The sequence below is a fragment of the Mixophyes fleayi genome, chromosome 4 (assembly GCF_038048845.1).
Source record: "Mixophyes fleayi isolate aMixFle1 chromosome 4, aMixFle1.hap1, whole genome shotgun sequence".
Classification (NCBI taxonomy): domain Eukaryota; kingdom Metazoa; phylum Chordata; class Amphibia; order Anura; family Limnodynastidae; genus Mixophyes; species Mixophyes fleayi.
In genome coordinates, this window is record NC_134405.1 from 41,256,500 (window position 1) to 41,271,919 (window position 15,420).

General features: G+C 45.1%; 1 protein-coding gene across 10 annotated transcripts in view; it reads left to right on the forward strand.

Annotated features, from left to right (window-relative positions):
* The first annotated feature begins 3,384 nt into the window (after nt 1-3,384).
* Nucleotides 3,385-15,420, forward strand: part of DOCK6 (dedicator of cytokinesis 6) — a 79,827-nt gene continuing 67,791 nt past the window's right edge. For all 10 annotated transcript variants that reach the window (XM_075206735.1, XM_075206737.1, XM_075206736.1 and 7 more), the window contains exon 1: nt 3,385-3,632. In XM_075206735.1, the coding sequence (XP_075062836.1) occupies nt 3,400-3,632 (233 nt within the window). In that variant the 5' untranslated portion in view covers nt 3,385-3,399. The remainder of the gene's footprint in view (nt 3,633-15,420) is intronic.

A 15,420-nucleotide genomic window follows, 5' to 3' on the forward strand; every position in this document is an offset into this window, starting at 1 on the left:
AATGATGATGATACTCGATTATAAATTCAGGATCCAAATAGACACTCGGGGGGGCCAATGAGGGAGTTTATAAATAAATCTTTCTGACAGAGAGCGGGGACGGCCCAAGTCGGTCTTACATCCCAGAGAGACAGCCGACATCACAGAATGGGAGGAGCTAATTTACAACATTCCGCCATCATTCCGCCTGGGTACGGGATTCACAAACAATTATTCTTTTACTCTCACTTACAAAGGTCAATTTCATTGAAACCTTCCACAAGCTACAAGAACTTCACCTCAAACCTTCTAAGAATAAAGAAAAACAATCTCTCAATTAACGAGAAGAAAATTCTTCAATCAAACATGCAGATAAAGAAGGAGCGTTGGCCATCATGAATTCTGAATATTACTTAGAAAAGACCAATCGTCTCTAATCAGACATCACCCAATATCAAGTCCTTAAGTCTGACCCAATTATGATTTTTATGACCACACTCACTAATAAAGTAGTTGGAGCATCAAATGCAGATATTCTTAATACATTTTTTTTTAGATTTTCTAAAAATTGACCCCCCCCCCCCCCCCATCATAGCCTGGGCTGTGACGACTCATAGCCTGGGCTAGTTACAACCCCCCTCCCCAGGAATAGCTCATCCCAACACCACTGGCTTGAGAAGGGATAGGGCGATTTGTTAAATCTCAAAAGTCATGAGTCAACTGTGTGGAACTCTAAGTCCCAGCAAGATTTTGGAGCCAGTAACTTGCTTGGTCATGCTGGCGCTTGAAGAACTACAAGTGCCAGAATTCCCATGGCTGCCGGAGGAGTTAAAAACAGGTTTTTCTATATACTTAGACATGATTGAAAATGAATTTATATTCAACAGGTTAAGTTTAAAAGCAGCAAGGCAGACAATACATATAATAAACTGAGTCTGTTTAATATAACCGATTGCACAACCTCTTTCTAAAGCTCTCTAATGTTCTTATTCAGAGATTATGTCATCTACAGCTGAGAATAAAAAGTTGCCGTTAACGTCTCCCTCCTTCCGCAAACATCAGACGAATAATACACAAGGAAACATTAAACACAGTTTCATAAGCGGTACAGGTGACAATGTCCACCATACACAGGGATCTCTCTCCATACACAGCATGGTGACTGACCGTTCTGTTATGGTGGATAGAGAGCTAAACAGGACAAATATAGATTTTAATAATGCACGAGTAGTTCACTACAATTGTTTTGTTAGTAATAGTTTTTTATATATTAAATGAAGTCACTGAATCACGGAACGGTGTTACTGGCAGCTGAGTGACCTGGTGATTTGGGTTGAGTCTTGTTGTAATATTGTTGGTGTGTTAAAATGTAACAGGCCTTATCTGTTCTCAATCGGATCACCCGCCAATCACGCCCCACTGTCAGCAACAATCCTGGGCCTGGGTGGTGGGGCTACAAATATTCGCGACAGAGAAGACTCACCAAATATCTTACTCACCAATTTATCGGTGAGGGCCTCACCAAGAGAAGACAGATCAGGGATACTCACCAGGTAGTTACTGTGCCCTCTGATGGTCGTCCGCGACTCCCAGGAATGGCGTTTAGGAAAAGGGGCGACACACGACACCCTCCCACAGAGCTGTCTACCGTGCTAGTCTACTGCCCTATCCAAAATACCTGCAGTTCCAATTTGACAATCCCACAGGTATCTCATAGTTGCCAACATTGGCAACTTGTGCCCCGGGAGGTCTGGGAGGCAGGTGGGTGTGTGGGGGAGTGGCTCAAAGAATTGTATTGTTAGCCCCGCCCCCAAAGCTGTCATCACTTTTTTGGGCTAATAAAAATAGGGGGTGGGGCAACGATGATGCGCACACGATGCCACCAAGCCCCGCCCCCTCCATTTAATTTGCAGAGCTGGCCGGGAATCGGGAGTATTGCCCACTCTCCCAGGAGACCGGGAGGACTCCCAGAAATTCTGGAGTCTCCCGAACATTCCGGGAGAGTAGGCAACTATGAGGTATCTTAAAAAAAAAGTGCCCCACAGGCTTCTAAGCCTACGTGTCACATGCGCCCAAGAAAGTAAATGGGAGCACTTCAATAGACTAACGGATCCCACAGGCCTTACGCCCAACTAATTCATACCTGCCAACTGTCCAGATTTTAGGGTTTGGAGGTGGGAACACTGGGGTAAAGGGAGATATCTAATGAGCAACCTAGCTTTACAGCACAAGGCAGCCCTCCAGGGGTGTGGCCACGCCCCTGTCCTGCTCCTGGGGACTGACTGACAGAGAGGAAACTCTGTATATTTGAAGGTGTCCAGGATTTAGCTGGACTTTCAGTAGCCACAAGCGAGTCTGAAAAATCCACATGAAAAGTTTCTGTGAGTTCTGATTTCAATCAGGAAATAAATGAAGTCTTAATAACTCTCACGGTGTAAGGAATACAGAACCTGCAAGAGTAGAGACACCAATGCATTACATTACACATCATTTATTTATTTATATATATATATATATATATATATATATATATATGGCGCCACTAATTCTGCAGCGCTGTACAGAGAACTCACTCACATCAGTCCCTGCCCCATTGGAGCTTACAGTCTAAATTCCCTAACATACACACACACACACACAGACTGAGAGAGACTAGGGTCAATTTGATTGCGACCAAATAAACTACTGGTATGTTTTTGGTGTGTGGGGGGAAACTGGAGCACCGGGAGGAAACGCACGCAAACACCAGAGAGAACATACAAACTCCACACAGATAAGGCCATGGTTGTGAATTGAACTCATGACCCCAGTGCTCTGAGGCAGAAATGCTAACCACTGACCCACCGTAACGCCCACTTAGTTTATACATTGATCATATAAAATAAAGGAAGACCCCCTTTTCCCTTAGTTGTACCAGTTAAAACTATAGTTAAAATAATATACGTTTAAAGTTTGAACATTGTGTCACACAAAACTAGATAACTATAGTTTGTCAGGTTGTATTACTCATGGAGTAAAGAGATGGAATATACCAAGCTGCAATACTCCATACAGCCACAAGATGTCCCCAGAGCAGTACTCAACAAATCCACAAGTCATTACGTGATTTGTCAGGTTGTAGTACTTCAGATAGCCACACAGTGTCGCCAAAACCCATTAATTGAATTTGTAATACTCCGCGCAGCCACCTGGTTTCACCAAACAGAGATGTACAATTTGACAGCTTGCTGCAGTACTACACATAGCCACAAGGCCTCGCCAGAACAAAACAAAAAATACACTCGTCAGGTTGCAGTACTCTAGAGAGCCACACGGTGTCACCAAATGAGAGGAAATTAGAATTTGTCAAGGTGCAGTACTACATATAACCACAGCGTGTCACCAGACTAAATGGAATGGATCAGATTGCGGTACTCCAACATGCCCACACGGTGGCGCCATGGATATGGAAATATAACACTCCGGGGAGATTCCCTGGCTCCCTGCACCGGACCGGGCGGAGTGTGGGCGTGTGATGGGCGTCACTGCGGGCTGTTCTCACGGCTTCGGGTCAGTCCCCCTCAGCCGGTACAGCGGGTGCTGCTGGAGTTGCTGGTCAGGGCGGCGATGGCGGCAGCTGCGGAGCGCAGGGCCTTTGCTCAGAAGATTAACAGGTGAGCGGCGGGGGGAGGGGGTGCACCACGTGACCAGGGTGGGGGACAGGTGAGGGTGGAGACAGGTGTATTATAATATAATAAGTGTACAGCAAATTGTTGGCAGGGGGTGCATGTATGTGTCATATCCTACATACAGTGCATGCAGTGTAATAGCCATAGGCAGCAGCCTGGGTGATCTAATAAATAATATATATATATATATATATATATATATATATATATATATATATATATATATAGATGCTAATGGAAGGTTATTTAGGCAGGTGCACCCAGGGAGCTTATATCCTCCTGATAAGAAGTTGACACTGATAAGGAAGGGGGGGTATAGGTGACACAGGCTACATAGAGAATAAAAGGAAATGCATTTAGGTGACAGTGGGATGGTTTGCTGAAAGAGACCATTATTATTGGAGTATTTACTAATACTGAGTTAATGACAGCAAGCATAGGACATTTACACTACTGCAAATAGGCTGGATTTCTATTTTATTTCATTTAAATTCAGACATGTTCAGGCAGAATGATCTTTTGTTATTGGAACACTCCCCGTTACCTTTCTCCTCCCCTGTCTGGGGTATAACATTTCAGTAATTCATTCAAATAGACTCCACTGTTCTGATCAGAAATCCTTGCACGCTGTCTCGCCATCTGTTCACAGACAGCTGGGCGACACCATAACCATATACTGGTCATCTGTCTGTTTGTAAACTGTGGTAGAGAAGTTTGTGGTTAATACGGCAATTAGTAGCGGAGTTCCAATTGTACGATGTTGCAGGGGTATAAGACACTCAGGAGCTGGGTTACTGTAATAAGATGTTACAGGGGTAATAAGACACTCAGGAGCTGGGTTACTGTAATAAGATGTTACAGGGGTAATAAGACACTCAGGAGCTGGGTTACTGTAATAAGATGTTACAGGGGTAATAAGACACTCAGGAGCTGGGTTACTGTAATAAGATGTTACAGGGGTAATAAGACACTCAGGAGCTGGGTTACTGTAATAAGATGTTACAGGGGTAATAAGACACTCAGGAGCTGGGTTACTGTAATAAGATGTTACAGGGGTAATAAGACACTCAGGAGCTGGGTTACTGTAATAAGATGTTACAGGGGTAATAAGACACTCAGGAGCTGGGTTACTGTAATAAGATGTTACAGGGGTAATAAGACACTCAGGAGCTGGGTTACTGTAATAAGATGTTACAGGGGTAATAAGACAATCAGGAGCTGGGTTACTGTAATAAGATATTACAGGGGTAATAAGACACTCAGGAGCTGGGTTACTGTAATAAGATGTTACAGGGGTAATAAGACACTCAGGAGCTGGGTTACTGTAATAAGATGTTACAGGGGTAATAAAACACTCAGGAGCTGGGTTAATGTAATAATATGTTACAGGGGTAATAAGACACTCAGGAGCTGGGTTACTGTAATAAGATGTTACAGGGGTAATAAAACACTCAGGAGCTGGGTTACTGTAATAAGATGTTACAGGGTAATAAGACACTCAGGAGCTGGGTTACTGTAATAAGATGTTACAGAGATAATAAGACACTCAGGAGCTGGGTTACTGTAATAAGATGTTACAGGAGTAATAAGACACTCAGGAGCTGGGTTACTGTAATAAGATGTTACAGGGGTAATAAGACACTCAGGAGCTGGGTTACTGTAATAAGATGTTACAGGAGTAATAAGACACCCAGGAGCTGGGTTACTGTAATAAGATGTTACAGGGGTAATAAGACACTCAGGAGCTGGGTTACTGTAATAAGATGTTACAGGGGTAATAAGACACTCGTGAGCTGGGTTACTGTAATAAGATGCTACAGGGGTAATAAGACACTCAGGAGCTGGGTTACTGTAATAAGATGTTACAGGGGTAATAAGACACTCAGGAGCTGGGTTACTGTAATAAGATGTTACAGGGGTAATAAGACACTCAGGAGCTGGGTTACTGTAATAAGATGTTACAGGGGTAATAAGACACTCAGGAGCTGGGTTACTGTAATAAGATGTTACAGGGGTAATAAGACACTCAGGAGCTGGGTTACTGTAATAAGATGTTACACGGGTAATAAGACACTCAGGAGCTGGGTTACTGTAATAAGATGTTACAGGGGTAATAAGACACTCAGGAGCTGGATTACTGTTACAGGTGTAATAAGACACTCAGGAGCTGGGTTACTGTAATAAGATGTTACAGGGGTAATAAGACTCTCAGGAGCTGGGTTACTGTAATAAGATGTTACAGGGGTAGTAAGACACTCAGGAGCTGGGTTACTGTAATAAGATATTACAGGGGTAATAAGACACTCAGGAGCTGGGTTACTGTAATAAGATGTTACAGGGGTAATAAGACACTCAGGAGCTGGATTACTGTTACAGGTGTAATAAGACACTCAGGAGCTGGGTTACTGTAATAAGATGTTACAGGGGTAATAAGACTCTCAGGAGCTGGGTTACTGGGGTAATAAGACTCTCAAGAGTTAGTGCATTTAAAGTAATAAGAAATGTGATTTAAATCTACTCTCTATAAAACTCACTTTTTGTGATTTTATTAAGTACTTAAATTCCAGACATCATTTACCACCCCTGCCCCCACCCTCCATCCTATCTTCCTCTTCCCCTCATCCTCCCCTCTCCTGTGTCCTGTTATTGTGTTGAGAGAAACAGCATTTCCTCTGGTATATGACTGTGTGAGACCGAACGTCCTGTCGTGGGAGCTGCTGGTCTGATCCCTGTAGTGTGGGACATGACGGGAACATGATCTCCAGTAGAGTGTGAGCTCTGTTAATCATTGTGCATGCTAGAGTGTAAGCTCTTCAGGCCAGGCTTCCAATCTTCAAAATATTCCTTCTTTATTATTTTTCCACTGTTGTTTCTGTCTATGTGTGAGCTTTGCAGAACAGTACTATCTGCCTCCTTCGCTTGGATGATGTCTTGGTTACGTGTGTTATGTCCCATCTTGCTTTCTCTCTCTTTCTCCCCTCTTGGCTCTGATGTAAGTAAATTATTCAGAATGTGAACTGGAATTGTTGTGTTCCCTCCCTGTGTTTCTTTTAAAATGCAGAACAACCGGTTTAATGTGTCATCCTCTGTCTGCAATGTGATATGGACATGCTGCTGTGTTCAGTGATACCTGTACAGAGATAAAGGCTCCGACTCTGTACTTATCATGTTTAAAGGTCTCGGTATCCCTGATCTGCCTAATACGGATATTACAAGTCCATGTTCTGTGCTTGTATCCCTCTAATCCATTGCAGTGACTAAAGAGGGACATTAGAATTTATGTAATTGAACATACTTTTAAATGTATTCAGAAATGTGCATCGGAGGCGGCCATATTGCTAAATGGAGGCTATCAGTTCACTTGGAATCCACTAGTATACCCGTTATAGGTGCAGGGTGTACAGTCCACTCAGGCCCATGGGTTAAGGGGGCATCCATTTGTTCCCTCCCTTTGTGGGCTCTAGTCCGCAGAGTAACACGGCCAGACAGGCGTAACGCTGACAACTGTGAGTGGGGTCTCTCTGGGTGTCCTGTCTCTCTAGCGGCTGCATCTTCGCTGGCCCTGAGCCCCCCCCCCCCCTCCATACTGTTCTTGGGCGCAACATTGCTTAGGCACAAAGTGACTAGAAACCATATAGTTGAAAGCCCTAGTATGAGTTAAATGTGCACATCCTGCACTGCTGCATAATCCTGAAAATGGAATATATATATATATATATAATAGAACTGGTTTTATACCATATAAAATACTCCTCCATCATTTCCAAATGTATAAATAGATGCTTATTTAAAGTTTAAGTTAAGCATTATTTTTTAGACTGGTTTAGTCACTCCTTAATGTTACATAATCTTTTTTTTTTTTTTTTAATGTGAGTAATTGTTCTAATATCTTAACCAGGTCACCTGCCAGAACTAGCTCCGAAACTATTAACATAGGTATCGGTGAACAGTTTCTTTAAAGCCATTTTGTAAGCAGAGACAATATCCTTGAGTTGACAGCCTGACAGTTTACTAGGAACTGATGCCACCCCTGATGCATGAGGAAGCCATTTTGTGGGTTTGAACAATATTCATGTCCATCAATTCACTAGCAATTACCATCATTGGGTAAATAAAGCGTACCTCCCAAATTTTTCCTGAGGTAATTTGGGCAAATTATTATGCCACCGCTTTGTGGCGGTGAACGTGGTCACACCACTCCTGGGGCGTGGCAATTCCGCCACAAGCTGTCTCTGCGATTTCGACGCATAAGGCTTCCCCCAGGACCTCTACCATAAAACTCCTGTCAGTTAACATTGGACGCTTGGTCCATGCAGCACCCACTGATGTCCCAAATTCCCATCAATTGAGAGACACATGCCAACTGGCGGGACATTCCCCTTAAAGATGGGCATTCCCAGTTTCGGAGGTATTACATACTTGCCAACTTTTCCTCGTTGGCTTCAGGGAGATCCTGGGGGAGCTGGGCATGTGGGGCTGGGGCTTGATGAATCGCATCATTTTGACACCGCCCTGTAAACAATTGTCACAATTTTGGTCAATTACAGCAGGGTGCAGGGCTAATATGATGCAATATTTGCATCATTACGTCCCCCCTGCCCTCGCCACTTATCTATTGCGGGGGGTGAGAACCGGGAGGTTGCCCTGCTCTCCCGGGAGCACAGGAGGTCTCCCAGAAATGCGGGAGTCTCCCGGACATTCCAGGAGAGTAGGCAACTATGCATTAAACAAAAGCCGCTAATGAATCTCTAGAGACTGAAGTGTCTTTTACATTTCTGTCTCCATTACTGAAGTCATGTTGCCTTACCTGTCAGTCTTTGATTAAATCTTGGCCTCCATGAAAATGGCCACCTCCATAGGCATCAATACATGGACATAGGACACAATTTCTGAACTGTGTCATCATGCCACAGATGGTGAAGCCAACCACGTCTTGTACTGGCTCAGCATCAGGGAGAATGCCAGACTCTTCAGGGAGTGAGGGAGATCACCCCTATTTCAGGCAGTCTCCCTGACATTCAGGGAGAGTTGGCAAGTATGATTTGTATTCGGCACCCATGTCTCCCAGATTTCATTGGACTGTCCTCCTCCCCCCCCAAAAATCTTTAACTCCCAAAGCTTTTTTTAAAACCAATGAACACCTAATAACAGATCAAGAATAGGTTCATGTAACTGCTTTACCTTATGGGACCTAACGGCAGTGTGAGGTGGATTCTATGGTAGGAACAAAGTTCAGGCCATGTAGATGTCTCTGATTTTGACTTCAAAATGATGACAACTTGGGGCATTAATAGGCTGATTATTGGTTCATTATTGGTTCAACCTCCACAAGTATCTGGCAGCTGTGATGTGTGTCTCACTGCTTAATGCAGGTTTCCAAGTAACCACTGAAATATTACTGATTACAGTAGGAGTTTAAAGGGCTACCCCCACCCCTATTATGCTCAGCATCAACCACCATCCTGGTATTTTTTTCTTTAATTTGGTATTATTCAAAAATGCCCGGACAATCCTTGTTATTCGACTAATCTTGACGTTATCCACATGTCTGACCTGACCCATAAGATCTCCCCTGGTAATAACCAGGGTGTGATGAGTAATACTACTGGGTATTTTGTTTGCAAAGCAGTTTCTTTTCTTTGTGCTGGCTGTGGCTGCACAGAGCTGTATTGTGCAGGGACAGGGCTGATATCAGCTGGCCGTGCTTAGTACCGCTATACACTGCAACCCTGACTGGCACTTGCATACTCGGACTGTTATGCATGTATTACATTTAATGCGTTGCACTGATTGGAGCTGAGGTCACCTTAAGGCTAATGTCATTTTCCTATATTGCATAAAAGTGCAGGGATATGAGGTGGAGCTTGAGGTGTTATGAGGTACTTGGCCTGTTCTATGGGGTATTTTGGGAGCAGCAGTGGTACCAGGCTCTGTGCAGTCATCTTCCAGCAGTTGTGATAGGTGTACTAATCTCTATCACATAATTACACCTCCCGGCGCCGGCTGAGGGGGACATTGGTGCACTTTGCTCTCCAGCCTGTAGTTATCTTACTGCCATCTAGCGGGAACACACAACATCGATATTAACCAGGCTTAGCCAGCTGTTGTTGAGCCTTGTCCCTTGCTGTGGATCTCCGATATAAAGGATTAAATTGTGTAATGTTTGTTCGGCTTAGTTTTATGATCGTGAAATAAATGTAGTCTTTGTGTGTCGGTCTGTTGGTTAGGGAATGGCTCAATATTCATACTGTGATTATTGATGTTTTTGAGACACAATTGAGTGGGTATAGAAATGGCCACATGACTGTATACCAGGCCCTGATGTTGTGAAACTACAAGCCCCAGCATGCTTTGCCAGGAGATAGCAAGCAGATAGTTGGCAAGGTATGCTGGGACTTGTAGTTTCAAAACACACGGAGAGCCACAGGGGAGTCTGGTTGGCCAACGACCACCGTCGGTGTGTGGAGTTATTGGTGACCTGGAAGCAGGATTAGTGCTGGGAGATCCTGTCGTGCAGTCTCTGAGCAGCTCACCAGTGCACTTTGAGCTTCTACTTGTCAGACTGGCCACACTCGTGGTGGTTTTGACAATAGACTAAATGACCAGATTGCACAGTGCTGGGTCAACATTTAAGGGTTTGTTGCTCCATACTACAAGTTATAAGTTAGATAAATGCATCCGTTCTCCCATGAATGAATCACATGGACTTCCAACTAAGCAGTGGCGTCCGTGTTGCTCATATGTACATGACGGTCTCCTGAGGAAAATGGTCCTTCTCTGGAAGTACTCAGTGCTGGCCTGGTTCTCTGACAGGGCAGACCGTTGTCACCAGCCAACTAGGAGTGGATGTCGTTAATAATGACTGGTAAAAGGCAGAATTCAGACAGCCGCAATGTCTGAAAATGTACCTCTGGAAGGTAACGTTCGAGGATCCTTTCTATAAATCTGACTAGGTGGACATTGGACGGAGTTCCATAAACCGCTCTTCGCAGACCAGTGATGACAACATCTCTGGTTCCATTCTGAGCTGTCCGTAAGGATTGTACAACCTGGCGGTCTGAGCTTTAGTGACATTGTTTGACGTTTTGTGACTTATCTTGGGGGCATCGCGGTGTCTACTAGATGCCACCTAAGTTATTAGGAAGAGCGTGACTTGTTCTTTACCGCCGTGCAAAATATCTTCCAGTATTAGAAATACTCTACCAATGCTATTCTCTACATGCTCCCTGGATATACACCTTCCTGATAGATGGGACCGCAATGGGACGTTCATCAATGTCCACTGGTGATCAGCTGAAGAGTCCCTTCTGTGGATCCAGCGAGCCTTCAGCATCTGTTGTCCTCCTCTTCACCAAACCGAGGTTCCCTCATGTACATTTGTCCATAATCACAGAGCTTGATTCTGAATGATCATCTGTAGAACTTTCAGAGCGTATGTAAATATTATTCATTGATACATTTCATATTTATTGTGTTTTTCTCTTTCTTCTCCTGTATGAACCCTAATGTCTCACACCACATTGCAGGGACGTCCGTGAGCTATATGTAGCTCTTGTACATAGTATTAGTGGGTGTGATGCTTCATGCTAATCCTGCTCTCGTTCTTAGGACTGCGCCCCTCCCCAATTCTCTTATCAGACCAGCTAAACCAGGGGAACCCACACGGTCAGCCTCTAGTAATATTGGGTCCTCTGAAGCAACAGAAGTCATTGACACCTAGACAGGAAACACACCCCAAAAAAATGTTTTCCATGCACTATATGTCTTCTATTCTGATCTTCGCTACGCAAAGCTTTGTGTAATTTTATTTTCTGCAGTTTTTCTGTGACATTGAGTCTGTCCCTCTCACCACAGGGTGACACAGACAGGAGGGAGCTATGTGATATGGAGTCTGTCCCTCCCACCACAGGGTGACAGACAGGAGGGAGCTATGTGACATGGAGTCTGTCCCTCCCACCACAGGGTGACACAGACAGGAGGGAGCTATGTGACATGGAGTCTGTCCCTCCCACCACAGGGTGACACAGACAGGAGGGGGCTATGTGACATGGAGTCTGTCCCTCCCACCACAGGGTGACACAGACAGGAGGGGGCTATGTGACATGGAGTCTGTCCCTCCCACCACAGGGTGACACAGACAGGAGGGAGCTATGTGACATGGAGTCTGTCCCTCCCACCACAGGGTGACACAAGACAGGAGGGAGCTATGTGACATGGAGTCTGTCCCTCCCACCACAGGGTGACACAAGACAGGAGGGAGCTATGTGACGTGGAGTCTGTCCCTCCCACCACAGGGTGACAGAAAGGAGGGAGCTATGTGACGTGGAGTCTGTCCTTCCCACCACAGGGTGACACAGACAGGAGGGAGCTATGTGACATGGAGTCTGTCCCTCCCACCACAGGGTGACACAGACAGGAGGGAGCTATGTGAGATGGAGTCTGTCCCTCCTACCACAGAGTGACACAGACAGGAGGGAGCTATGTGACATGGAGTCTGTCCCTCCCACCACAGGGTGACACAGACAGGAGGGAGCTATGTGACATGTAGTCTGTCCCTCCCACTACAGGGTGACACAGACAGGAGGGAGCTATGTGACGTGGAGTCTGTCCCTCCCACCACAGGGTGACACAGACAGGAGGGAGCTATGTGACATGGAGTCTGTCCCTCCCACCACAGGGTGACACAGACAGGAGGGAGCTATGTGACATGGAGTCTGTCCCTCCCACTACAGGGTGACACAGACAGGAGGGAGCTATATGACGTGGAGTCTGTCCCTCCCACCACAGGGTGACACAGATAGGAGGGAGCTATGTGACATGGAGTCTGTCCCTCCCACCACAGGGTGACACAGACAGGAGGGAGCTATGTGACGTGGAGTCTGTCCCTCCCACCACAGGGTCACACAGACATATAGATAACACATGTATTTTCTATGTTTTGGTGTTAAACACTGGCCTGTTGGGGGGGGGGGGTGTTTTGGGCTACACCTGTTTCGGCTGCTGCAGGTGAACAAAGGGAGCGGCTCCAGTCAGTGTTAACTACTTCACTACCAGAAATTCTTGCAAATAATTTTTGTATCGTGTATCAGGACGACGCACAGAGACTGTGCTGGGAGTGTGACAATTGCTGGAACATTAAGCGAAACCTTTACGAGATCCTCCCTCCACTTCTTTAAGTATCATCCGACCACTGATATTCGCTCCATCACATCTGTCCCTGTTGTACTGTGTGTGTACCTTGTCTACACTCTTATTCCTGTGTGCGGGGCCCCTAGGCTGTCACATTGGGCCCCACAGCAGTCGCATGATTTTCTTAGTTGTATTAACACCCTCTAATGCTGTATAGTGTACTGATGCAGGGATATAAATAACTGTAAATCATGCAGGCGGATCCTCTGCTCTGTATCATACCAGGACAAGTGAAAACAACACGTACAATTCCTTTGTTGCCAGAGATTTCACTTTACTGTGACAAAGGGCCCATAAATTTTCGTTTTACATGGACTTGTGAAATTTCCATTTCCCAGGTGTTTATTCTCCAGAAATATAAACCAGGGACCAGTAGCTGCCAGCAGCCTCTAAGGGCTCATGTATCTGTATAGCTATGGCCTAGAGACGTCCATGCACATTCACAGGCCCGGCCGTCTGTCTTGGGGGCCCGGCCGTCTGTCTTGGGGGGGCCCGGCCGTCTGTCTTGGGGGGGGCCCGGCCGTCTGTCTTGGGGGGGGCCCGGCCGTCTGCTTGACATTGTCTTTATGGCCTTGTGGTACCTCCTCGGGACAGGGCCAAAATGACTCTTTGGAGCAGACACAATTGGCCGCGATGTTCCTCAGAACATCACGGCCGTGCAGTTTTACTGTTGCTAGGGTCAAAAGTAAAGCTAATATTTGCTCACGCCTCTATGGGCCACGAGCAAAAATGAGAATTACGTCTGTTATAAATCTACGAGAGGTCTGTCACAGGCGTTCCGGAGTCGCCTCACAAGGATTTTTTCCTTTACAAATGAACCCCCCACCTTCTTGGGTCAGATGGTTTTATTCAAGTTTCACCCCAATAGCTAACCCTGCTATGTCACTCTAGCCTGACGATTGTGCAGTTCTGCGCTGTTGATAAGTGGAGATGTCTCTGATGTTGGATCATCTACCCGATATGAGTAGGTGACAGGTCTATGAGCACCAACTAATATGCACAATTTCTGAAGCTTCATAAATAGCCCGGGATTTGGTAAAGCCGGCAGAGGTACAATGGTCTGACTGTCAGTAACAATGAGGTCATTGATTCCATAAAACTGCATTGTTAGATATAACTGCTGTGAGTGGTGATCAGATTTTAGCTGTTATTGATCTAGTACAGGATAGATAATATGGCCATAATCTGGTTGTTGTGGGCAACATCTCCACTTAGAAGGTTTAATAAATCTACCCCTACATGCTCTGTAAAGTAGAAGGAAGGCTGCGTGTCATCTTAGAGAGAGATTCTTCACCTTCTACAGAGCAGGTGATGTCTGGGTGTCCGCTTCACGACCTACGGGTAATACTACCAGGAGCCCAGCTCCGCAAGGATGGGGGGAGGCGGTGATTCCACACGGTAAGGGCAGCGGCATAAGGAAATATCGGCGATCGCACCGCCCTGGCTGCCTAACTAACAGTGGGGTTACCTGGCCGCAGTGTCGACCAATGCCCTCCCAGAGCCCGGCGCCATAGGACGCTGCCTAATAGTGGGGCTGGCCCTGACCATAAGGCAACCTAGGCAGATGCCCAGGTCATTACAGGTCAGGAAGTGGCACATATTTTGCTTTACCTTCTATTTATTTAGTTTTTGTTTTTTTTATCATGGTGAAGGCGGTGTTATATAGCGGGACATAGAGGGGCAAAAATGGTATATTAGGGTGTATTCAGTGTTTAAGGCAGCATCCACAGTAATTACAGCACTGTTACTAAAGTGTTTGCTGTCAATGAGGTGGTTGTTCTGTAGATATACAGAGGAATTTTGGGCTTGTATAAAATAGTAAAACAATATTAAAATACAAGTCATTCATTTATTATTTTATAATTCTGCCTACAGTATGAACAGCGTGTTCTGACCTCTGGGTTAGGAGTCCCTGATGTTATATATTATATACACATAGCTGTATTGGGAGGGACATCGGCGTGTGTGTAGCATATATAAGATGGATAGAACATTGCTGGCACCGTGGGCTGTTGTAGACAGTCCGTTTACATGTATGGGGCCATGTAGGGAGCTGGGGTGTGTATGTATATATATTATACACAGCTTCTACAGAGCCCAGTCCCGCCTGCTCTGTATCACACAAGGGTGAGAGGGGATTCTCAAACCCTGTCCCTATACACGCAGTGATACGATGACTTAGTTGAGTTCCCTGCATGTAGAGTGGTATAATAACGTAGGTGGTGAGTGCCACTTCTATGGCAGGTTTCAGGGGATGTAATAACCGCCTGGTCTATATAATAATACAGTCACTCTGTGCTTATGTGTGTACACCACAAAGCATATATATTCCTCACCTGTCGCTACAACTGTTATTCTGCTACCTTATGTATGATGTGTTCTCCACGTCTCTTAGATTGTAAGCTCCCTTGGCCAGGGCCATCTGTGTGTGTTTACATGTATGTGTGTGTGTATGTGTATATATGTGTATGTATGTGTATGTATGTATATATATATATATATATATATATATATATATATATATATATATATATATATTTTATTTATTTATTTATAGAGAGATATAGATATCATCAACATCTAT